Source organism: Telopea speciosissima, chromosome 8 (assembly GCF_018873765.1).
Source record: "Telopea speciosissima isolate NSW1024214 ecotype Mountain lineage chromosome 8, Tspe_v1, whole genome shotgun sequence".
NCBI classification, from domain to species: domain Eukaryota; kingdom Viridiplantae; phylum Streptophyta; class Magnoliopsida; order Proteales; family Proteaceae; genus Telopea; species Telopea speciosissima.
In genome coordinates, this window is record NC_057923.1 from 52,344,956 (window position 1) to 52,368,618 (window position 23,663).

A 23,663-nucleotide genomic window follows, 5' to 3' on the forward strand; every position below is an offset into this window, starting at 1 on the left:
ATATTGGGTTACAGTGCCGGGTATGCCGGTGTCGGGACCCCAAAGTTCTTATTATTATACTCATTGATTGCCATCCTGGTCTGTATGCGCCATGCAGTACTGGTACCCTAGTACTAGATGGAATGGGACGTTGATGCACCCGAAATACCTCTCAGGACGATAGGAATTGCATGTAGTATATCTGTGGTTAGGATTCATGCCCCTTTATGATACGACCCTTGCCAATAGGGGTTTATGTGTTGGATAGTCGGAGCACCTGATGTTTGTGGAGGTGGGAGAGGCCAGGTCAGAGGCCAGGTCAGGGGTAGTAACGGCTCTCTGGGGTATGCCACTGGGTGGTCTATGGCTTCTACCAGCGCAGGTCCCTTGTGATAATTGAGGTTTCACTGGGGCGATAGGATAAGTGACCATCAGTGTCTCCCGAGTTATCACAGTAGCATATACCATGACTTAGACTATTTGTTAGGTGAAAAATATATTTAACATTGCATGCATCATGGACTATGTGTGATTGTGTGTATGTGCACTCCTCTTTCCCCTCACTGACTCAGTGGAGCTAACCCCCTGTGTACATAACTTTTAGATATTGATGCAGGTGATGGTTACTTAGCCGACCTAGATGTACAGTCGGCGGAGTATGATTGTATTGGGGCAGAGGAGCCTAAGTACGTGTCAAAGGAACACGGCAATGATTATCCATGTGATGATTGTGCCTATGGGCACTGATATTACTTGGGGATTACCCCCACCTTTTAATTATTTTGGGGCTTTGTGCCCATTATGAACATTTTCTATAATAACTTATTATATTTTTGAGTAGTTATGTCATGGTCAGCTGGTGTCAGCACTAATTATTATATTATCACTTAGACAGTTGAACATACTGTAACTGCTTATGTAAATATTACTTCCGCTTATTATAACTCTGACAATGATTGGAATATTTATTTCTTTTTTGCTCAAATGTATTTATTTGGGTGGGCCCTTGGGTGGTGACTATGCTCCGGGACACTGTGTCGTTGATCCTGGTAGGAATTGGGGTGACGTGTGTCATCCTAATCACCCTCTTGATTGTGCTTACGGTATAAGCTTAGGATAGGGGCGTGATAGATTCTATGCATCTCAAATAAGAGTTAGTATAATTTGGTTTATTTGTTATCATCAAAACTTTGATATCATCACAATGGATGATTGGAGTTTGTGTGTGAGGACTTTCCCTCAACAAGGAGAGTTCTATAAATATGAAAATTATTGTGATGTATAATCGATGGAATGAATTCGAGTGGTGACTGGCCGACCGTTATATCGGTATCACACCCGCTATATTGTTACCTTGTGTGAGTGTAAGATAGAGGGGGCGAGAGGACAGTCGGGCCTCTGTGTATGACACTATGGACTCGACCTCTAGGCTACACTCAAGTGTGAATGTATATATATATATATATATATATATATATATATATATATATATAAATGGATTGCAATAGTTGTTTGCTGGCTAGGATATAATCACTTAGTACTACGACCCTTATCAATAGGGGTTTAGGTGTCGGGTAAGTCCATAGGTCCCGACCGTATTTTGGGGTAGCCCACCGTGAAGTTCAAGTGTCGACTGTGGTTCGGACTGGACACTAGGACGGGATGTGTATCGAGGGTTAGCAGATAACCTAGTGGAGAGGTCTGGTCTTGCTGATTTCCATTATAACATGGGGTTGTCATGGTCGAAATGTCAGCGGTATATGGCATTGTTGCCGACCATGCTACCTGTGTTATAATAGTACTCGACCTGATTTAGAATCTCGCTGATTAGGGGGAAAATCAATAAAAACATTCATGCATCATATGCGATGAGCATACTTTAGCATGCATTCTCGATGTATTTATTATTGTATGATTGTGTATGGTTTAATCGCTCACTGGGCTATGGAAGCTCATCTCTTAGGAATCTTTTTTTTTGGATATGGATACAGGAGCGGCGGATCCAGCTGAGGTTGATCTGGCTTGCTATCATGGGGAGGACTACGAGACTTGGGGTGCTCAACCAGAAGAAGAGCATGGACCCGACTGTGCCTGTGAGGCATGTGCTTACGAAGCACTGTAGCTTGGGCTTGAGCCCAGAGACTATGAAGATCTTGTTATTTTGATTTGAGAGGACTTGAGCATGAATGTAACCGATAACATCTGCTGCTTTGTTGCATCCCTTTTATTTCATACTTGATATACTCAGTATTTGACACTTCATGATGACTTGGATAATTGGAGATAATTTTCCTTTATATATATACGATATCATTTAGAACTCCTATTTATATGCGATTATCATCTTTATTGTCTTCCGCTGTAACTTTGATTCTTTCTTATTCATTGAATGAGAAACCGGGTAGTGTGCATGACACAACAAAGAGTTGATCCTGTGGTTTGGTGTGGAATACAGGGGTATTCCCATCACATTGCCCTTGAGTTAGGGATAGGGGTGTGACAGCATGGTATCAGAGTGCTTTTGCCCTGCCATGTATACTACTAGATCTGATCCATTCTGATTCATTCCGTGTTAGGGTCCAAAAGAATAAAAAAACCTTTAACAGACACCAATAAGGAACTAAGGTAGGGACATGTTGATGATTGAGGAATTAAAAGTTGCATTAGGTAGAAATCCAACTTACATAATAGGCCATCCAAGGCCGACATAACTCAAACAACATTAAAACAAAGAGAGGATACAAATGTTTCTCCACTCTCTACCACATAACTCTAAGAAACTAACCTAATAACATAAAATAGCATGAGACAAAATAGGAAACTGAAATGAAAAATCCTAAATCTACCCTTACTGCCCTTTTCCCTTGTCTTGAACCCTTCTTGCAGCTTCACAAGTTGCCCGGGGCTGTGTACCCCGCAACGATAGGTGGGACTCAATATCCTGCAACCTGCCATCAATACTCTCCAACTCTCCTGTGAGCATCGAGCATATGGAGGAGAAACCCTCACTAATCTATGCCTGCAACGCCCTGTTACTCTCCTCTAACGCTCTCTCCATACCAGCAATGCACTGAGTCAAGTCACCCTAACCGACGGGATACTCCTAGGAACCCTCATGGACAGGTGCAGGTAAACCCTCATGAACCTGGGAACTTGATGCCTCGGCACCACGGGTAGCAGTTGCAGCAGCACCCCTCTGTCTATGACCCCGTGATGGTGCATGCGTCGATGCTCGTGTGGCTCTAGCTCCCCTAGAAGCTGCTGGAGCTACTGCAACACCACCAACATCTCCTCTCTGATCATCATCCCCATCGGAGCCACCTGAGCTCTCATCATCATCATCACCCTCCATGGCCCTTCTCGCCACGTCTGCCCTGTCCGGTGATAACTCTATGCTTCCCTCTCTCCCTGTCATCTTCATCTTTGTCAGTGTGGTTTTATTGACTGGAGTCACCGCCTTGCCTAGCCAATTTGCATTCAAAGGAACATTGAACCGGCGTAGAATTTTGGTAATCAATTTAGCGTAGGGCAAGCTCCCATCAAGGGGGTACTCGCCACAGTGCCCCATAGTCCGAAACGTACAAACGGAGCATATGACATTACATGGGAAGTAATATGATTGAATTTGAATCTAAAATTTGACATGTGGCTCATCGTCATTCCCTAGAGATTTAGTAATCAATACTAGATACCGTATTGGTCTTGGCTGATATTGATCGGGATCGACCCGTATCCGATGGATTTCCCCTTAGGTTATAATCTATGCAAAGTGGGTGCTTTATTCAACAATACTAGATGCCCTTGCATAATTTCTTCAAGCATTTCTCATACCTTCCTTAGATATCTAATGATCAGAATCACCACATCACCCCTTACATATGGGAGAACTAAGTGTGCCTTCAAAAGGAGTCCATGTAGATAGATGCCTAGGATACTTTTTGCCTTCTTTTCTTGACTTCCAAACATAGCCGTAGGATTTTTGTGTGAAGGTAGTCCTTACTTTTTTCCATAAATTTTCCCCACTTGTGGTCCTTTGGACCCATTAAGTACATGTCAAGCACTACTCTAGGCCAAGGATTACCATAAATGATTTTCTTTTTTTAAGAAATAATTGGGTATTACTTCTTTAATAAATAACTTAGACCAGGAATTCATTGTGCAGTCAACCTTGTTGTTAAGTTTTATTAAAAGTTGATCTAAGATCAAGGTTGGGCAGAAAAAGTTGCTCTATTTGAGGCAAAGAGACGAGTAGCACTTTGAGAATTTTTAGGTTTCAGAATTGCTCACATGGAGTAAGTAAGAAGGAGCCATGAATGATGGAATATCTTGAGCTCCAACCACGTGACCATACTTTTTGTTTCATATTCCTTCCTCTCTTAGGACCATCTTTCTTTTCGTCTTTTTTATTGAAAGGGGGAGCATGGCCTTAGGGGAAATGAGAGCACATGCAGAAGCATCTTGGGGATGAGATTTCAGTCTTTCATAGGGGGCTGTGTCTAGGTGTGGACGGTACACTCCCCTACAAAGAACTTTTCTCCTTATATGTAAATAGACACTCATATTAGTGGTGTATTAGGGTTTGAAAGAATGGAATTAGGATTTGGATTGATTCTGGTTCATTTCGACACTCATATCAGAATTGGTTTGGATTAAGAAATCGGCCAAAATCAGACAAGTATGCCTTAACTTTAGAAATCATGTATGGATCGACTGATCTAGATCCGGCCAAAATCGAGATTGGTATCTATTGATCTTGGTTCTTAAAACACTAAGAGGCAGAGGATATCATTTAATAATAATAAAAAGGGAGAAAGAACATTGGTTGGTCATGCCCCTCAACGCCCTCATACATGGACGTGTGAAAAGACCATCCTGCCCCTACTAGTCGATGCCCATGTGTGCATTGCCATTGGCCCAACCACTAATGCATTGGCCATGCGACTAAAAAACATTCTTTTTACCTAATAATAATAAGAAAAAAAGAACAATGCCTGGTCATGTGGATCCTACGCCCAGATATAAGAGCATGAAAATTTACTTCTCGTCTCTGTGAAAATAAAAATTGGAGAAAAGTTCTCTGTGGGGGAGTGTACTTGTTGGGTCAAGAAATTGCCGGTGGGTCCTTCGGGTGCCGCAACCTACAAAAGGACCTTAGTGACAAGCGAGAACCGGTGTGGTTCCGGCCTAGGACTCTCCGATGCCTAAGTTAGATCTCTCTGAGCAACGGATGAATAGTTAGAATTCAAGATGATCTAATGGGATAGAATACCTGGGTATTTATAGTTGGGTATGGCAGTGGAGAGTCTAGGTAGTTGGTGATAGTCTCCTTGATAGTAGAGTCCATCACGTAGTAGATCACCTCCTCTTGGGAGGTAGAGTCCGGATAGGGAAGGTGTTCCCTAGCAGATGGACATGTGCTTCCCTCGCGTATTGGATAAGATCCTTGAGGGTCGTGTGTGGATGAGGTTCATCTCCTTTGGGATAAGATCCCTTTGTCAGTAGGATGATGTAAATCTGGGTGGCGATGCCGTTGCCGACTTGGGTGATGACCTTGGTCCTTGAGTGACCTACTGGGTCTCTTCCTCTTGAGTCTAGAGGAGGAGTCTTGATGTGGCCATGTCCGAGTTGTCCTCTCTTCGTGCCATGCCACGTGGCTGGTCGGGGTTAACCCCGAGTATTTATGGTTTATCACTACTGTACTGCCCACAGCCCCACTCCCACACATAGTTGGGAGGGGAGCAATTTGACCGCCCCACCCCTTTGAAAGGTGGAAATCCAGCCCCCAAACTGCTTCAGCGCTTGCTCTCATTGGCCCTTGTATGCGTAGAAACCATGCTCTCCCACAAAGAACGGTCTCCCTTAAAAATTATATGGGAAAATATCATCCCCCTCCCCTCTAAGTTTGCCTAATATCAATCCAGTACCCAAGTTTTGAAAAATATCTTTCCCCTCCCCTACTTTATAAAGTTACTATCAACCGTACCCTAAGTATGTAACGCTGTTAAAAAAAACATGTGTAAAGACAAAATTACCCTTTTTAATATCTATTGAAAGCATATGTCTTTCTCTCTTGCTTGTGAAAAGACTATATTACCCTTTTATGTAGAGTTAAAAGGCAAAAGCCTTTCTTCTCCCTTGCAACAGCCAAATCGAGAGATAGAAGAAATGGACCGGTCGGACGAACCAAACGAACACCGCCGTTGCTGCTCAAAACAATTCCGGTGAGATCGCAGAGTTCAGCCGACGTTCCAAACCCCTTCTTCTCCTTTTCTATGGCACCGTCTCCAACTATTCAAAGCCATTCTTCTCCTCTTCAAGCTTTGTAGAGCCTCTTCCATGAACCAAGCTGCTCGATCTGGGCCTTTCTTCTACCTGTCCTTGGTTGAATATTACCCTATGATTCCATCATTCCCACGTTGGACTGTAATCATGCCCTAGACACCCACCGCCAACCATTGTAGCTTCACAACCTTCACCATGAGTATATCGTTTCATGTCATTGGACTAGCATCTGCTATTATTTAAGAAGAAGAAATAAAACATTAAAAACTCACACTTAATGATCTTTGTCAATGAACTTGACTAAGCTCAATCAAGCCTTTTCACGATTAAGTGGGATTTTGATCCTGTTTCTCCATTCAACTCTATTTTTTTGCCAATAACTGAATATGGAAAGGTTTTGCTCGCACATAATTGCTTATAGATGATAGAGGGTTGTCCTTGCATAAAAATCTCACTATGAGACCTTTTAAACTTTATAACAGTGGGGTATCAAGAACTTTGTAATGATGCAGCTATAATGGAAAATTCCCAGAACTGAATCTAATCAAACCATTGAAGTTTCAGTAGAGGCCAATTTGTTTATTTAGGTTGGGTACAGTCCGGCTGCTTGGTGGAAGAAGAGGAAAAGGGAGCGACGAGGAGAAGGGAGCGATGGATTTACACTGAACTTGCAAGTGATCAAAATCAAAGTACCCATTTCGTTCCTTCATCTTCTTAAGATTTTTTTAATTATTTTCTTCCATGAAATCTGAAAGCAAACAAATACTAAGGAACAGGAACTAATCTGTTACCAGAATTGACAGATAAAGAAGAAGAGGAAGAAAAGATAGTTTGGTTCTAGTTTTCTTGGTGGGAAGTCTTTGTGATGGTACTGGGAAAGAAAAAAAATTGCAAAGTACGTTAGTACCCCATGGGCCATGGCCTGAACGGTGGAGTTGGAGTTGCTCTGAGTTTTTCTCTGAGTATTTCCGAAGAAGAGGAGAAGTTCAGATTTAGGGATTTTTCTAAACGAGAGGAGATTTGAGGGTTGATGGGTTTGGGGTTTGGTTTGAGTGAGTTTGAGCCGGTCGGGTTGGGTGGTTTAAGGGTTTAAGGCTTGGTTCAAAGGTCTCAACAGATTTTGAAAACCATTTTGAATTTGTTTGAATTCTTTCAATCCCAGACGTTGGATCCCTGTCAGGCCAGATGGCGTGATGTGCATGCACGGAAGTAGGATCGAAGTACAGGTAATGGAAGTAGAGGATGTGAATCCTACAAAAAGGGGATTTTGGGATTGGAGGGGTAAAAATGGAATTAAAATAAATTAAGGGTAATTTGGGGTTTTAGATAAAGTGGACCTGTCCACGTCATCAATTAATGGTAGTTTTTAACGGTTAGGGTACGGTTGATAGTAACTTTATAAAGTAGGGGAGGGGAAAGATATTTTTCAAAACTTGGGTACTGGATTGATATAAGGCAAACTTAGAGGGGAGGAAGATGATATTTTCCCAAATTATATCAATGTTGATTCTTTTGCGCTCTTTCATTAGGCCCGCGCTGATGTAGGGATCACGTGACCATAATAATGAATATGGAAAGCAGTTTTCTATACGAGAGTGTGGCCTACGCCAGCACTCCCATGATGAGTCTATCTCTCTCCTCCTTAAAACAAGGGGGCAGAGGTGTCTTTTCACATAGGGAGGAGAGAGATAGACTCATGGAAGTGTTGGCATAGGCCACACTCTCGGACAGAGATCTTTTTCACAACAAATATATAAATATTTTAAAAAAAGACTTGAAAATGGCAGGAGGAATACTTAATTACTTATGGCTAGAGACTAGAGTCCACCATTAAAACTTTTTTTTTTTTTGTTTTGATCATCGTCCACCATTAAAACTGAATGTCCTAAAAAGAGAAATCACTTATGACCTGCTTCCAGCCTTCAATTAATTCCCTATTGGTGCCTTTTCACGTTTGACCTTGCTAGTACAAAAGAAATTATTAGTCGTTCTTGAGAGAAGTTCAAATCCTCTACGGCGCCCTGTCCGTAGCGGCTTGAGCGGCACACAAATAGGGAGCGCTGCAATGATCGCCTTACCCCTGCCTGACCACCTTGCCCAAGCAGGGATAAGGCGGTCATTGCACCTTGCCCTGTTTGTGCACCGCTCAGGCCGCTACGGACAAGGCACCGTAGACGACCTGGATCCGAGAAGTTGACCTAATCTAATCCTATCTAATTTTCTGTCTCTTTTTTGTTTTTTATGAGAAGAAAAATTGTATTACTAAAAAGCAAAGGATTACAAAGTAGTTTATGTCACGAAAAAGTTTTTTTTTTCTATGAAAACAAAAAATAAAAATTTTATCGAGTTTCCCTCCATTCAAAGTGAATGAGATCTCATTCACCAAAGGGCCGAAGAGGGTGAGAATGGATACCAAGAGGATATTTTGGAATATACAAAAACCCTAGGAGGGGTTTGTGACTAGGATGGTGGGTGAACCATCCTCTATGGGTGGATGAAAATTTTGTCTTTCTTTTATTAAAAAGTTGTAATCTTCTTTTAACTACCCAATATCTTATTCTCAAATTATTTAATGCAATATTTAATTGAAGGTAAAAAAAATAGAAGTTCTGAAATGACAAGATTTACTTTCATTTAAAGAAGAAAAAAAAAAAAAAAAAAAAAACCCGAAATAATAAGGTAAAATAAGTAAAGCTACAACCTTCTTGGTTCTTGATTACAAAAAGATTTTCTTTCTAAAATGTGTCGTTCAAAATTTAAGTTATATGGTGGAGAGACTCAACCGATATCTGAAGGGATTTTAATTCTCTCCAACGCCCTCATCTAGTGAGGTGCAGTGAGGGCTTGGGAGCTCAACATGCGGAAGGCACGATACGAACCGTTCCGAGCTATTGACCCTTTTTTTTTTTTCCTTTTTTCTCGAACTTGGCATCATTGGATGCCGCGCCTTCAACATGAAGGAAAAGAAGAGGAAGAAGAAGAAAACGAAGGAAAAAGAAGAGGAAGAAGACGAACAGGGCTTACCTGAGTTGGAGAAGACGATGTTCAGCAGAATCTTAAACCAGAATCTTGAACGTTCGATCGTAGTTTCAAACCCTCACTGCAGACGATGTTCAGGAAAAAGAAACTGTCTTTTAAAGCGTTTTTTAGTGTTGAAGAACACGCTGCAACCAAAATCTTGAAGGTTCGATCGTGGTTTCAATCCCTCACTACCTTGAAGAAGATGCTACAACCAGAGAAGCTTGAAGGTTCGATCGTGGTTTCAATCCCTCGCTGCCTTCGATCGCAGAGTACCTTCCAAGAAGAAGACGATAATTTTAGGGTAATTTTGATGGGTTTTATGTTTTGTAAGAAAAATACCACAAATACCCCTCGTAACTAAAGACGGGCGTTGTTTCTCCGACTTTTCAAAGAAGTGTTTTTATCAAGTGAGAAACATCAATTTGGTGTTTCTCAAATGGGGCTCTAAAGTGTGCCCAATCATCGGATCGTTTCAAAAAAACAAAAAATCAAACCGGACATACCATTCAGTTTTAAGTGTGTTTCCGTTCCAAAAAAATGAAAAAACACCAAAAACACTAAAAAAGAACGTTGACATACAGAGCCTTTCTGAACCTCACTGACAGATGAGGTTGCTGGAGAGGATTTATTTCTTATCTGAAGTCATCTAAGATCCTAGGTGAAACCATTCCCAACATGTTTAACCCGGTTAAAATCACCCCTCGGTAACCCTTCATTTACTTCATTTTATGTGCATTTGCTAAGAAATCTTGTTTGGTTGATTCTTATTCTACTTGTTTCTATAATAGCCAACCAAGTGACCAACCACCTTACTCTACTGACTATCTCCACATGGGTCAGCCTTTAGATGATCACCATCCAAATGTATTTTTTTTCTTTTTATAATTTTGCGAGACTAGAAGAGATTCCATTGGATAGGACCTTAAGAAGGTATCTATTTATTCCTTTTCATTTCACCATCCCTAAGTTTTGCTTATATCCTCAACTCAGCCTAAACAAAGTTTCTTAGTGTGGAATTCATTTATGATTAAGCAAATTAATTTGTTATTAAGCATTAAACAAGCAAAGATGAGTCTTTAAGGGGTGGCCGACAGTTCAAAAGCATCTCTACTCATCACTGGTGGACAAAATGCTTAATCAGAAGATTATGATTAATCAAATTGGGGAGAGAACAAACTTATAGAATAGACAAACATACATTATGTCCGGGTACATTCATTCTCTTCTTTAAGTACAAATACTGCCTCTATAAATTTAGCTTAAAACCTTTAATTAAGGGAACAACTTGTTATCATAAAAGTGGTAAACTAACAAGTTGTAACCTTCTTTTAATTATGGATCCAGATCTTCTACGGCGTGGGCTGCCCGTCCTGCTGTGCTGCGTAGACACAAAACAGCGTGCATTGACCGCCTTACCCAAGCCCGAGTGGGGGTAAGGCGGTCATTGCACGTGGCCCTGTGTCTACGTAGCATAGGCAGGACAGGGCAGCGTGCGATAGAAGATCTGTGTGGTTTAATTGTACCTCTTGTTTTATTCCTAAAATGTATCTAATGTAGGGGTAAAAAAGAGTTTTCAAAATTTTGAAAGTTATTTAATGCTGTTTTTATATAAAATGGCAGGATGTATTCTCATTGAAAAAAATATGTGTTATACTAAAAGGGCAAAAAAGTAAAATTATGATCTTATTGTAACTAACCTTGATTACAACAAAGTTTTTTATTTAATTAATTTTGATCATAACTAATCTTAATAAGAACTCCTTCAAACTCTGGATGTTAAATCCAAACAAGTCCTCTCGTTCTTAAGATCCACCCCTCATGATCATGGTGACCTAAAAGTGGAATGGGTATAAAAGTGCTATCAAAATGGTTTTACTTATTAAACTATTAAGGAGAAGATAATTCCATCAGGTCGCGTCAAACACGCCGTCTCTACGCCTTAACATAGGGCTGTGCGAAATGACCATCACACCCTCTGGAACCTCAAATATGATCTATGGTGTGGCGGTCATTTCATGTGCCCCTATGTTAAGGTGCAGGGGCAACGTGTCTGGTACGACCAGGTGGCATTCTTTCTCCCAACCATTAATTAGAGAAATGAGTTTACTATTAACCATGCTCAAGACTAAGAAAGGTCAGAGGTCATAGTAGACCATCCTCTATTTTCACAGGCTAAACACTCATTAGATAGACATGCCATGATTTAGCGACTGGTATTAAACTATTAATCAACCACGCATTATTATAACAATAGAGCAAAAGATCCCTTCGTTGTTTGTTTAATATAAGCTCTCTCATAGGTTTTTTTTTTTTTTTTTAATTCATTTTCTCTATCCTTCGTGGCATTTTGAGCTCTTTACTAATGATATCATCCTACGCCCTATCATTGATGTGGCATGAGAGATTCTTCCTACAACGACAGTGGGGAAAACCATCTCCATAATAACATGGGAGAGGGATTTATACATTGTTCACTTATATTAGCATCTTACATGTTAAGCCCATAGCAGCCAACAAAACACTATTTAATGAGATATAAAGGGACCCATAATCGTACTAGTGCAGGCGTTACACGATCAGACAATAATCTCTTGCCCTACGAAAAATACTTGGTTACAATTCGTTTGTCACAATATGTGGTGACAAAAAGATTCTGCATATTATAATTTCCTATATTTAGAATTTAGAGGGAGACATGCAGAATCATCCATATCACTAATTGCTGTCTATTTTTTTATAGAGTATAATTTATAATATTTCCTTGACCAAAGAAAAAATAATAATTTATAATATTCCTTTTAAAAAAACTTATCAAAATCAGAATATAAATTTGTTTATTAGTAAAGGCTAGTGGAGTCGAGATAATGATTGCAACTACTACCAATTCCTTACACGAAATGCTAAATTAACTTTTACCCAAAAAAAGAAAAAGAAAAAGCTAAATTAAATAATTATGTATAGAATCTTTGCAGTTAAAATGAAGAAAGAGAGCATCCTCTTCATTCAATTCAATCAATTAGTTTTTTTTTTTTTTTTGTTTTTTTTTTTTTTTGTGAAAAATCAATTAGTTGAGTTTAGAAAAGGCGTTTTATTGGATTTGGTTAGAATGTCTTAATCTTAAAAGAAAAAATTATCTCCTAGTCCCTTCTAGATTTTTCATTGGATTTGAAAGGTTATAAGGTCAGATGTACCACGGATCAAGTTTTCCTTCACCCACGGTCAAGTGATTCCAAAGGAATCGGATGGTTTTCATAAGATATCATACAACAATGAGAATATTCTACGCCTTTCATAAATAAGGTCAAATATTTATGACCATTGATCACTGTACGATTCCTTGACCGCATGGTCAAGAAAAGCTTTCTCCATGACTTTATGAGTAGAGCATGAATTAGGCTATTTGTTGAAGGGTTAGGGAAGCAAGAACTACGGGTGTCAATTTAGAATCGAAACCGAACGAACAAAACCGGATAAAATAAGTCAAACCGAATCAAATTTGGTTCCAACTCGTTTATGAAATGTAGGACTGAGTTCGGTTTGGTTTGGTTCTAGTCTCAACATAGAAATTGAAATCGAACCGAATTTAGATATTATTATATTACAATACTAATATAATATATTATAGTATATATTACTAATAGTAATATTAGGTCTTATAATACTATAATATTATAGTATAATATATTATAATATATGGACCGAATATAGGAACTAGAACCGAATTGTGTAAGAATCAAATTGGAACTGAAACCGAATTCAACCAAATAGGTTCGATTTGAATATTGAATTTCAGAATCGATTCAGATCTCGTTTTGGTTCTTGATCACACCAACACTCTATGAAATCGAACTGAAACCAAACCAAATAACTGATTCCAAACCGATTTAGACCATTAACAAATACTGATGGACCCAAAAAATGGGTTTAATTTTGGGCCATTTATTGTAGGGTCAAGGGCCGGCAGGAGCTGATGGACCCTAAAATGGGTCCAGTTTTGAGAGGACATGGGAGCTTCATCCAAACAGTTCATAGTTTATAGGGTATATTACAGATCTCCTCTTGGTTTTTAATTGAAATTCAAATCACCCCCTGGTTTTTGAAAAAACTTAGATCACCCCCTAATTTAGACTCCAAAATGACAAATTAGTTCCTAACGTTAGTTTTATGCTATTAGGTGATGATGTCTTAAATAAATTTAAATCCCTAAACTATTCTTGACCAATGTTGAAGATGAAGGAAGGGTAATATTGTAAATTTAATTTTAATATTTTAATACAAGGGTAAAATAGTCCTTTTATACCAACAACTAACAGTAGACTAACCCCGTTACTGCAGAGGGGACATTTGAGTTTTTAAAAAAATCAGGAGATGATTTGAGTTTTGATTGAAAATAAGGAAGTGATCTATAATTTACCCTAGTTTATATAACACAGAGAGGAAGAGGGAGGGAGGGAGAGAGAGAGAGAGAGAGAGAGGAGGGGAGCATGAAGGGCCGGGTGACTTCTGCGGCTCTCCTCGTCTAACGGGAACTCACTCATCAAGCATTCCAGCAAGCCAGAGATAAAAGATTAGAGAGAGAGAGAGAGAGAGAGAGAGAGAAGGGTAGATGGTATAAAACAGAGAGAGAGTTACCGTTCCAACGATCGTCACCCCAGCAACATCTGGTTGGCGACCAACGAGGGATGAAGATCTCAAAGTTCTTCTTCAATTCATGAAATTTAATAAATAAATTTATTGGGTTTTATTTATTTTTTATTTAAGTCTTTTTTTATTTTCAAAAAAGATTTGGAAAATAAGAAATAAAAAAAAAAAAAAAAAAAGAAAGGATAAGAAAATTCGAAGAAGGAGAAAAGAATGAGGGAATGACCCATTATACTCTGCATCAACAACGTTCTTCCCTTCTACCTTTTCGCTCTTGGTATCCCTCCCTCCCTCAGTTCTTCCCTCAAGGTATTGGGTATTTGCAGGTCAAAGGTATTCAACCACTTTTTCTTTATTTATCTTGTGTTTGATTTTTTATTTTGTAATTAGATCAAAGCGAGATATAGAAAAAAGATGCAACACAATCTGTTCACAACGATTCGTAGTTTGAAGATTGTGGATGGTTGCAAGGGTACACAAGTTTATGCCCTAAATCCATCTGCAAATGCCGCCGGAATTGGTGGATGTGGTGGTGGAGATAAGCTTCATGACCATCTTAAAGCAAGCTCTATTCGTAGTAAATCTATGCATAACAGCTCCATAAACGAAATCCTTCTTCCTTATGGGCTTCCTGTGACTGACTTCCTTGAGCCCCCCATTGAACCATATCTCAAATCTGTGAATTTCGTTGACACCCTTTCCGATGTCTATCGTCGCCTTGAGGGTTCTCCTCCTCTTGACAAATCGACAGTCTACCTTGAACAAAGCTCCATTTTTCGTTGTCTGTCGGACCCAAAACTGCTCCGTCGGAGTCTGCGTTCTGCACGTCAACATGCGGTTGACGTTCATTCCAAAGTGGTGCTCTCTGCGTGGCTAAGGTTTGAAAGGAGAGAGGATGAACTCCATGGGTCATCTTCCATGGATTGTAGCGGACGCAATATTGAATGTCCTAAGGCCACTCTGGTTTCTGGGTACTATCCAGATTCGGTCTCTGACCCTTGTTTGTGTCGTTGGAGCTCTCCGGAAGATGCCGATGTCGGAATTTCGATGGAGCAGGAAGAATGTTCGACTTCCGATGAAGATGGGGACATCTCATTCTGCATTGTTGATGAAGAGGTTAGATGTGTTCGATACAACATTGCCTCTCTTTCGAGACCATTCATGACAATGCTTTATGGTAGTTTTACAGAGTCACGGAGAGAGAAGATTAATTTCACACACAATGAGATATCAATAAAGGGAATGCAAGCTGTCGAGGTTTACAGCAGGACAAGGAAATTAGATTGGTTTCCTCCGGATATTGTATTGGAGCTGCTTAGTTTTGCAAACAAGTTCTGTTGTGAGGAAATGAAGTCTGCTTGTGATGCCAAATTGGCATCACTGGTTTCTAATCTTGATGATGCCTTAATATTGATTGATTATGGGTTAGAAGAGATGGCGTATCTTCTGGTTGCTTCTTGCCTGCAGGTCATACTGAGGGAGCTACCAAAGGCTTTGTACAATCCTAATGTGATGAGATTGTTTTGTGGTTGGGAGGCTAGGGAGAGATTGGCCATGGTGGGGCATGCTTCATTTCTGTTGTATTACTTCTTGAGCCAGGTGGCTATGGAGAATGACATGAAATCAAACACAACCGTGATGTTGTCGGAGAGGATGGGAGAATGTGCAGTGTTGGGGTGGCAGAAGCAGCTTGCATTGCACCAACTGGGATGTGTGATGCTTGAGAGAAAAGAGTATAAGGATGCCCAGAAATGGTTTGAGGCAGCCACAGAGGCCGGTCATGTATATTCATTGGCGGGTATTGCAAGGACCAAATACAAACGGGGACACACATATTCAGCATTCAAGTTGATGAACTCCCTCATCTCAGAGTATAAACCAGTTGGATGGATGTACCAAGAGCGATCTTTGTATTGTATTGGGAAAGAGAGAATGATGGATTTGCAAACTGCAACAGAGTTGGACCCTACACTTTCGTTTCCGTACAAGTATAGGGCAGTTGCAATGGTAGAAGAGAAGAAGATTGGAGCAGCCATCTCTGAGATCAACAAGATCATCGGGTTCAAGGTCTCCCCTGACTGCATTGAGTTACGTGCTTGGTTCAATATTGCCATTGAGGATTATGAGGGAGCTTTAAGAGACATTAGGGCACTCTTGACTTTGGACCCAAATTACATGATGTATCATGGACAGGTTCATGGGGACTCCGTGATCGGGCTCCTTTGCCAGCATGTTCAACAGTGGAGCCAGGCTGATTGCTGGATGCAACTTTATGACAGATGGTCCTCTGTTGATGATATTGGCTCTCTGGCTGTTGTACACCAGATGCTGGCCAATGACCCTGGGAAAAGCCTTCTACGATTTCGGCAGTCCCTCCTTCTTCTAAGGTGAGCACAATCATTTGTACGTTCTTTCATAATTATGTTACTTCTCTTAATTCTTTGTTCAATTGTCTTCTACCCCTAGCATCTATAAACTCTTAATTTATTTTTAGTATTGTTGTCCCTTTCGATGAATCTCTGCGAAATAGATCATAGCTTCTTATAATTGTATATCATTTATATTTATGGAAATAGTGGGGGTAATAACATCATGAGAAGAACCTTGTACGTGGTTTCCTGTCTGTAAAACATATATGCATTCTCATTCTACTCATGGAAGTGGTGGTTGTGCAGCATGGTTTGCTTGTATCTCTCTATCAATGCTGTACATACATTAGATGTTTAGCCCATTTATTCTTATTTCCTTGTTTTTCGGTTGAGCATATCTTTAGATGTTGCAAACTATTCGATACAGATGAAGTCTATGATACATGAATGGCACATTGACATTGGACACCTCTCCTTTATCCATTGCTATGGTGTTGGTGCCTCCATAATTTTCCACATTAGGTTGAATGACACAAATTAGCAATCATTTCAGAAGGCAAATGATTTGATCTCTATTCTCCTAAGCTTTACTGAGAACCAATATTGTTTGGATACTTGTAACAGTCTTCTGCGGTTCGGCCACTGCAGAACAGTAGGGAAGAAAATAAGTTAAACCAATATGTTAAAACTTTCATCCTCATCAAATCCAGCCAAAAATGGAGCTTCAAGGTCTGCCTCACTTGCCTTCTGAGCGACATTTAGTATCTGTATGGAAGCTTGGTTTTCCTCTTTGAATCTAACTACTTTTCAACGAAGAGAGAAAAAAATCAATAACCGGAAATGAAAGAAAAAGGATGATATATTTAATGAAAGCTTGATGCACTTTGTAGGGATGAGTGGTGCATAAGATGCTAATCTTGAAAACCTCCAATGTGTTTTGCAAAATCTATGTCCTTTATGTAGCCTCTCAACACTACTGTAGTAGTACAATTTAATGAAATATGTCATTTCTTTTCACTTTTGAATGTTGAACTATGAATTACAGTTTCTTTTTTAGAGAGAGAGCGAGTGAGTGGTCTTCTAATTGATAGGAGTTTCTGTTCATTTTCTAATTTTATATTTCTTTTTGGAGGAGAGGACACATACCAAATTGTTATTATTTAGACAGTTCATCACACAGTTATCTTTTTTAGTCACATGATACAAAAACAAACAGACAACAACAACAACAACAACAACCATAACCTTATCCCAACTAAATGGGGTCGGCTACATGGATCCGAAGAGGCCGTGACAATAAATGATACAAAAACAAATTATAATGCTAAATTTGAAAAGTTGTTGGAACTATTATTCATGTTATTAATAGAGGAGTTTTTTTAAAACTCTACCCTCTATTTTTGTCACTATTCAAACTTATCATATTGTAGCGGCATCCCTGATATTTGTGAATGATATTAGGTTAAATTGCCAAAAGGCTGCAATGTGCAGTTTGCGTTTGGCTAGAAATCATTCTAGTTCTGAGCATGAAAGGCTTGTCTATGAAGGATGGATTTTATACGACACAGGTCATCGTGAAGAAGCATTAGCTAAGGCGGAGGAGTCCATTTCCATTCAAAGATCGTTTGAAGCATTTTTTCTTAAAGCATATGCTTTAGCCGACACTAGCCTAGATACTGAATCGTCATCCTACGTCGTTCAACTTCTAGAGGAAGCTCTTAGATGCCCTTCTGATGGTCTTCGGAAAGGACAAGTAATTATTACCCAACTTTTAAGTCTTAACTGATTTACACAGGATGTTATTGTCTTGGTCATGTTGCGTGAAGTTGTTTTTTGCAAATCTGATACATGCAGGCATTAAATAATCTAGGGAGTGTCTACGTAGACTGTGATAAGCTGGATCTTGCTGCAGACTGCTACTTGAATGCTCTTAACATAAGGCATACACGAGCACATCAAGGCTTGGCACGTGTTTATCATCTCAAGAACCAAAGAAAGGCTGCCTATGATGAGATGACAAAACTGATAGAGAAGGCTCGAAACAATGCATCAGCATATGAGAAACGTTCAGAATACTGTGACCGTGACATGGCAAGGAATGATCTCAGTACAGCAACACAATTAGACCCCCTGCGGACTTACCCCTACAGATATAGGGCAGCAGGTGTGCTCCATGACCTTTCACTAATAATCTGTTTCGTGATATTAGTTCTGCAAGTAGGTTATTAATTCTTTATCTTATAGGCATGTGCTCAAGTCCTACACTTCGTATGGTCATCTTAATTTTTGGCCTATACTCTCTTTGGTATCTCTAGCTGTAAAGTCTTGAAACCTGATGAATGAATCAAGTCATACTTGTTATTTGGAGATATCTCTTTTGCCTATTTGTTCAGTGGCGTATTTTTCAGTCATTAATTATAGTCTAACCTTAACCTTTCTGGTGGGCATAAAGCTCAGTGTTTATATCACCCATCCATGGATATCAATCATTCCCAAGTGCATTTGACAATGTGACCTATCTATTAACATGTTTTTTTATGCAATAGCTTTGCAGGCTTGTCAGATACAAGCCAGTTTATTCATCAAAAGAGAAGTGGGAAAAAAAAACCCAATTTGGAGGCTTGGGCTCTAAATGCCTTCTGCTGTTCAAACAGCCACATATTTTGGTCCTATCATTTATGGGGGTCAAATTGGGGGAGAGCGGGAGTGTTAGTTGTGGTCCCTTTTTTTTTTTGGGTCTTTGTAATAAAAGTGCTTTTTCTTTTAAATTCAAAGGGAGGCCTAAAAGTCTGGTATTGTGATTTCCTGTGGTCGTTTTATCAGTTTAAAGAGTTTTAGTTGTAAGTAATTAGAGGTCTAGTTTCCATTTTCAGGTTATTAGTTGTAGGATTTGAGTCAGGTCTATAAATTTGTCTACCAATGTGAACACAGAATTAATGCAACAGACTGAAGTGTGAAATACCGGCATTGCTAGTTGGGAACCCTATAGATATACTCCACTCTTCTGCCTCCCTTTCTCTGCACTAACCGATTTGTTGGTTCTTCATATGTTCTGCTCTCTTCTTCTTACTATGTGTCTTTTACCTCATTTATCACAACTCTGTCTGTCTCCTTGTACTATTTCCATAAGTTCTTCCCATTCCTTTTTAATCATTTTGAATCACCACCGAACTTGACACCATTAGCTACTTCCGACAACTCTAGATATCTTATACTTTGTCAGATAAGCCATTGACTTCTGAAACTCACCCTGATTTTTTGACCTGAACTGTCCTTGTTCTGCAATCACCTCTTCACTCCATTGGCTGAAGATATTAAATTGTCCTACTTTGAAAACCCAATCGAGATCTTATCCTTATCCGATCATTAGAACCCTCTGTATTTTCCCAAATTTATTTTTTCAATTTTGTCTAGCAAGTCTTTTTTTTTTTATTTTTTTTTATATTGGTAATATAGTTGAGAAATAATGTATTTTTAACATTCTTTCTCAACTATAATAGTCCATCCAGTTCTAGGTTGGAATTCATGAATCTATTCTTAGTTCAGATACATCTTTTTCTGCATTTATTTTGTCCTCTTTGGTAAACCATTTGCTAGAGTAGATCTGAAGTAGATCAATTCTCTATCCCAGTCTAGATCCAAAAGAGTTAAATATTGATCAAGATATTTGTTTCTTCCTGGTACTTTTATCCCTTAGATCCCACACTATCTGTTCTTTATGCTAAAATCTCCATCCAATGCTGTATAAATGTTAAGTTGAGCTAGGTCTTGCTTCACATGCTTCTAGTGTTTTTTGATTTCTGAGTCCATTATTTTTATTATAATCACTTTATTTTCCTAGTTTTTACCATGCCAAATTCCATAACCTCGCAAGTTATGCATGTGATAATACTCTGGTTAAACTCATAGCTTCATTTGCATTCCTACTCAAGAGTCCTGTAGGACCAAACTGTTATGTTATATGGTGGCATACTTGAATAAAACCAGTCTAATTATTCTAACCATCATATGAATCACATGCTATGGTGCAGTCAAATAGCAGTCTATGATCTCCATTGCCTGTATGATTAGGATGGTCCAACTGTCCAAGCAATGCTTCCATTTCAAGGAATCTTATATACATGATGCAAGTGCAGGGAAATGATTGAGGTGAACAATAGGAGCATTAATTACTTGAAAGCATTAGCTAGGTTGATTATGCAGTAGACTTCAAAGTTCCGGTAGACAATACATGAACTGAGTTGTTCCTTGGCTTGAGGTTATATGAGAAAATGCTAGATGTGTTGGCTCTCTAAATGAGGAAGTTATTGATCTAGTTTTCAACTATGTGGGAGATATAACGTAGTGGAAGCACAGATAGAAATAACAATCCAACTTATAATGGGAAAGAGTTAGGGCACCATTCATGTGATATGATGTTGAATTAGAAAGATTTAAATAAATGACTATAACTGACTGCCTAAATAGTGTCGTGGTTGAATCCAAATTAAGTTCTTATTGTATGGGGGAAAGAAAGAAAAAGCTAGATTTAATTCATAAGAAAGAAAATTGCTTTATTGTCATCCACCTTAATGGAATGTGGACTAAATATCTAGAATCTTGGGAAATTAGTTCCTAATAATTAATAAGCTACCCAATACTTTTAAATAATTATAGTTCAACCTAATGTATCTAAAATGACTACTAACTCTTTAGAACTGCCTACTCTTGAATCTAAACTCTGTTCTGGTCATTAAATAGTTGTCTTCTACCAATAAGGACAGCTAGGTTCCTTAGTTTAGTTGGGAACATCTCTTTCATGTGGAGAAATGGGGTCAGCCCATTGTTGGTTGTAGTTTTCTTTTGGCTTCATTGTGGACTCCGGTGTTGTTTATGTACTATACGCTTCAGAGCTCTGTTGTATTTATAGATTCTGTTATTAAAATGTTGGGGGGGGGGGGGGAGGAGTGGAGAACTTAGAACCGGCCAATACAAGGCTACAGGCAATATAGGAGAATAGCGTAGAACAAACTGCACTATCTTGGAGTTGACTGAATAGCATAGAACAAACTGCACTCTCTTGGAGTTGACTGCATCACTCTCTTTCAGTTTAATGAAAGTTGACCTCAAGTTGAAAGCTTATCATGCAATTCCTTTGAAGACAACTGTACTAGGAATCAACTTCATAGACTAACATTTATTCTTGATTATTTATCCTTCTTGATTTATGTGCCGAGTTTATAGAAAGATAAGCACTGCCTGCAAAAGCATTTGCCCATTGTGTTCACAAGAACAAGGACCAACAAACATTAATTCGAGATGGTTGAAGAATCTAGTCATTTCTAACCAATTAGAATCCAACTCTCCATTGATGATGATTGGTGATGCAGTAGCAACCAAAATTTTTTATTGTTAATTAGTTGATTTTCAATAAAACTCCGTCAGAAATGATATCAACTCTAAATAGTGGATGGAAATTTCTTAAAAAGGTGGAAACTAGAATTTGCATTACAAGAAAGCAGACATTCTCTATCTCTCTATCTATCTATCTATCTATAAAAAGTATGTACTCTATTTTCTTTGCGGGAGTGGACAGTAGATTTTGCATGATGATAAAGTAGATATTCACTATTTCCTTTCTTGGAGTTGGCTGTATCATATCTAGTTAGTAATTGGGGGAACAATAGGAGGTGGTCTCCTGCTATATGTGTTGAAAAAGGCTAGCATCTAAGGAAGTTCAGTGACAAAACTGGATTCACTAGTTCATCCTATTAGCTTGTGCTTTAGTCATGTATTAGTGATCAAGTTAGAACCAAGTTGACCAAACAATTTCATATAGAAAAGGACACCAAAAAAGAGAATGGGGAGGGGAGCACAGAAGGAGACTTGTGCAACGTCGACAACCCTTTGTCATGTAACTTCTCTATCCCGTAGATTGCACTCTTATAATGAAAATGATTTGACATTCTGCAACAACAGTACAATAAAAAGGTAAGGCTAACATGGAACTGAAGAGCTAGTGTGTATGAAAGAAAGTTCCATTTGAATGTATTGAGACTTTGATTATTAAGTAGTGTAGTGAAGATGGTGGATGAAAATGAAAGAAAGGATTAAAAGGAAAATAACCCCCCAAAAGAGAGAGAGCTCACTCTCAGAATGGGAGAGATTGATTTGTCAGTTAAAACCCAATCATAGAATGGTAATATGACCTTTATTAGTAATTATAGAGAGTTTTTGCAATTTATGTTATAGGAGAGCTGACATTTGTACCATTTACTCATTTAATCTATTTGTTCTGTTTTGTAAGGAATTTTTGGCATAACTGCAGTACAAAATCAAAAGTGACGTTCTGTCTCCTTTTTTAATGGTCCTACAACCTGCAAATTTAAATAATTACTGACATTCCATATTGGGTCCCTCCAGTGCTGATGGATGACCACAAAGAAGCTGAAGCCATTGCGGAGCTTACAAAGGCCATAGCTTTCAAGCCAGATCTGCAGCTTCTTCATCTTCGAGCTGCATTTCATGATTCGATGGGTGACGCTACATCCTCTTTGCAAGACTGTGAGGCAGCTCTCTGCCTTGATCCCAGCCACACAGACACGCTCGAACTCTATAATAAAGCGCAGGAACGAACTACTGATCAACAGGATAAAAAGTGATTAAGCAAGATGGATTTTTGTCATCAAAACCTTAGTGTGGGCATCCACTGGTTGCCAAATTTTTTGTCACTACTGTTGAAGCCAACAGTTATCACCTCATACCTCTCTGGTTTTGGGATTCTGGACTATTACCTCTAAAAGCAACCAAGTGCAGATTTATCATGACCGTGAGGAGGAAAGTGGAAGAAGAGAATGAGAAGAAAGAGGAGCTGAGAGTATTATGTATATATTCATACCCCGATTATGAAATTAGATTTGGTTATAGCACAGGGTACAACTGCTGCCCATTAGACTGCTCCATTGTTAGAGGGTGCTGTCAAAAAAGGAGGAAAAGAAAGAAATTGTGTACATTATGAAATGAAAGCTTGTGATGAATTGTGTGTCCAGTTGTAATGTTCACTTTTCTTGTAACATTTCTTTCACCTTATATAGTTCTCTTTCACAAGTTTTCCTCATAAAAGATGGCATAATGTTTTCCTTGACTTCCCTGACAGTCTCTCCATCTCTTGGATGTCAATGACATCCCATTAAATTCTTGGACATGAATTTGTGCAGAAAGAATTCGCATTTCCTACACATTTCAACAATTGATGATGATGAATCTGGTCTGAGTATCCACCTGAGGCAGGTACATTGCCCATGGAGTATTGGTCTGCAACCAAAAGAGATCCATGTTTGGTTTGAAGAATGACAGCTGAATTTTACTTTGATGGACATATCATCAGTGAGA

The 23,663-nt window shown here is 39.0% G+C and overlaps 1 protein-coding gene across 2 annotated transcripts; it reads left to right on the forward strand.

Moving 5' to 3' along the window:
- The first annotated feature begins 266 nt into the window (after window positions 1-266).
- Window positions 267-23,411, forward strand: LOC122671149 (ethylene-overproduction protein 1-like). 2 transcript variants are annotated; one of them, XM_043868254.1, is made up of 5 exons: window positions 267-271; window positions 14,314-16,310; window positions 17,754-18,045; window positions 18,147-18,456; window positions 22,695-23,411. In XM_043868254.1, the coding sequence occupies exons 2-5, from the start codon at window positions 14,338-14,340 to the stop codon at window positions 22,931-22,933; spliced, it is 2,814 nt and encodes a 937-aa protein (XP_043724189.1). In that variant the 5' UTR covers window positions 267-271; window positions 14,314-14,337; the 3' UTR covers window positions 22,934-23,411. The 2 variants fall into 2 exon arrangements, with proteins under 2 accessions (XP_043724189.1, XP_043724190.1); XM_043868255.1 differs by lacking the exon at window positions 267-271 and having other exon boundaries at window positions 14,105-16,310; window positions 22,695-22,951; window positions 22,988-23,411.
- The last annotated feature ends 252 nt before the right edge of the window (window positions 23,412-23,663 follow it).

Excerpts from the sequence above, each read along its gene's own strand:
- LOC122671149 (XM_043868254.1), top strand. The coding sequence starts at position 14,338 with ATGCAACACAATCTGTTCACAACGATTCGTAGTTTGAAGATTGTGGAT. Across the intron at positions 16,311-17,753 it reads CAGTCCCTCCTTCTTCTAAG|GTTAAATTGCCAAAAGGCTG; the intron begins GTGAGCACAATC and ends GAATGATATTAG. Across the intron at positions 18,046-18,146 it reads ATGGTCTTCGGAAAGGACAA|GCATTAAATAATCTAGGGAG; the intron begins GTAATTATTACC and ends TGATACATGCAG.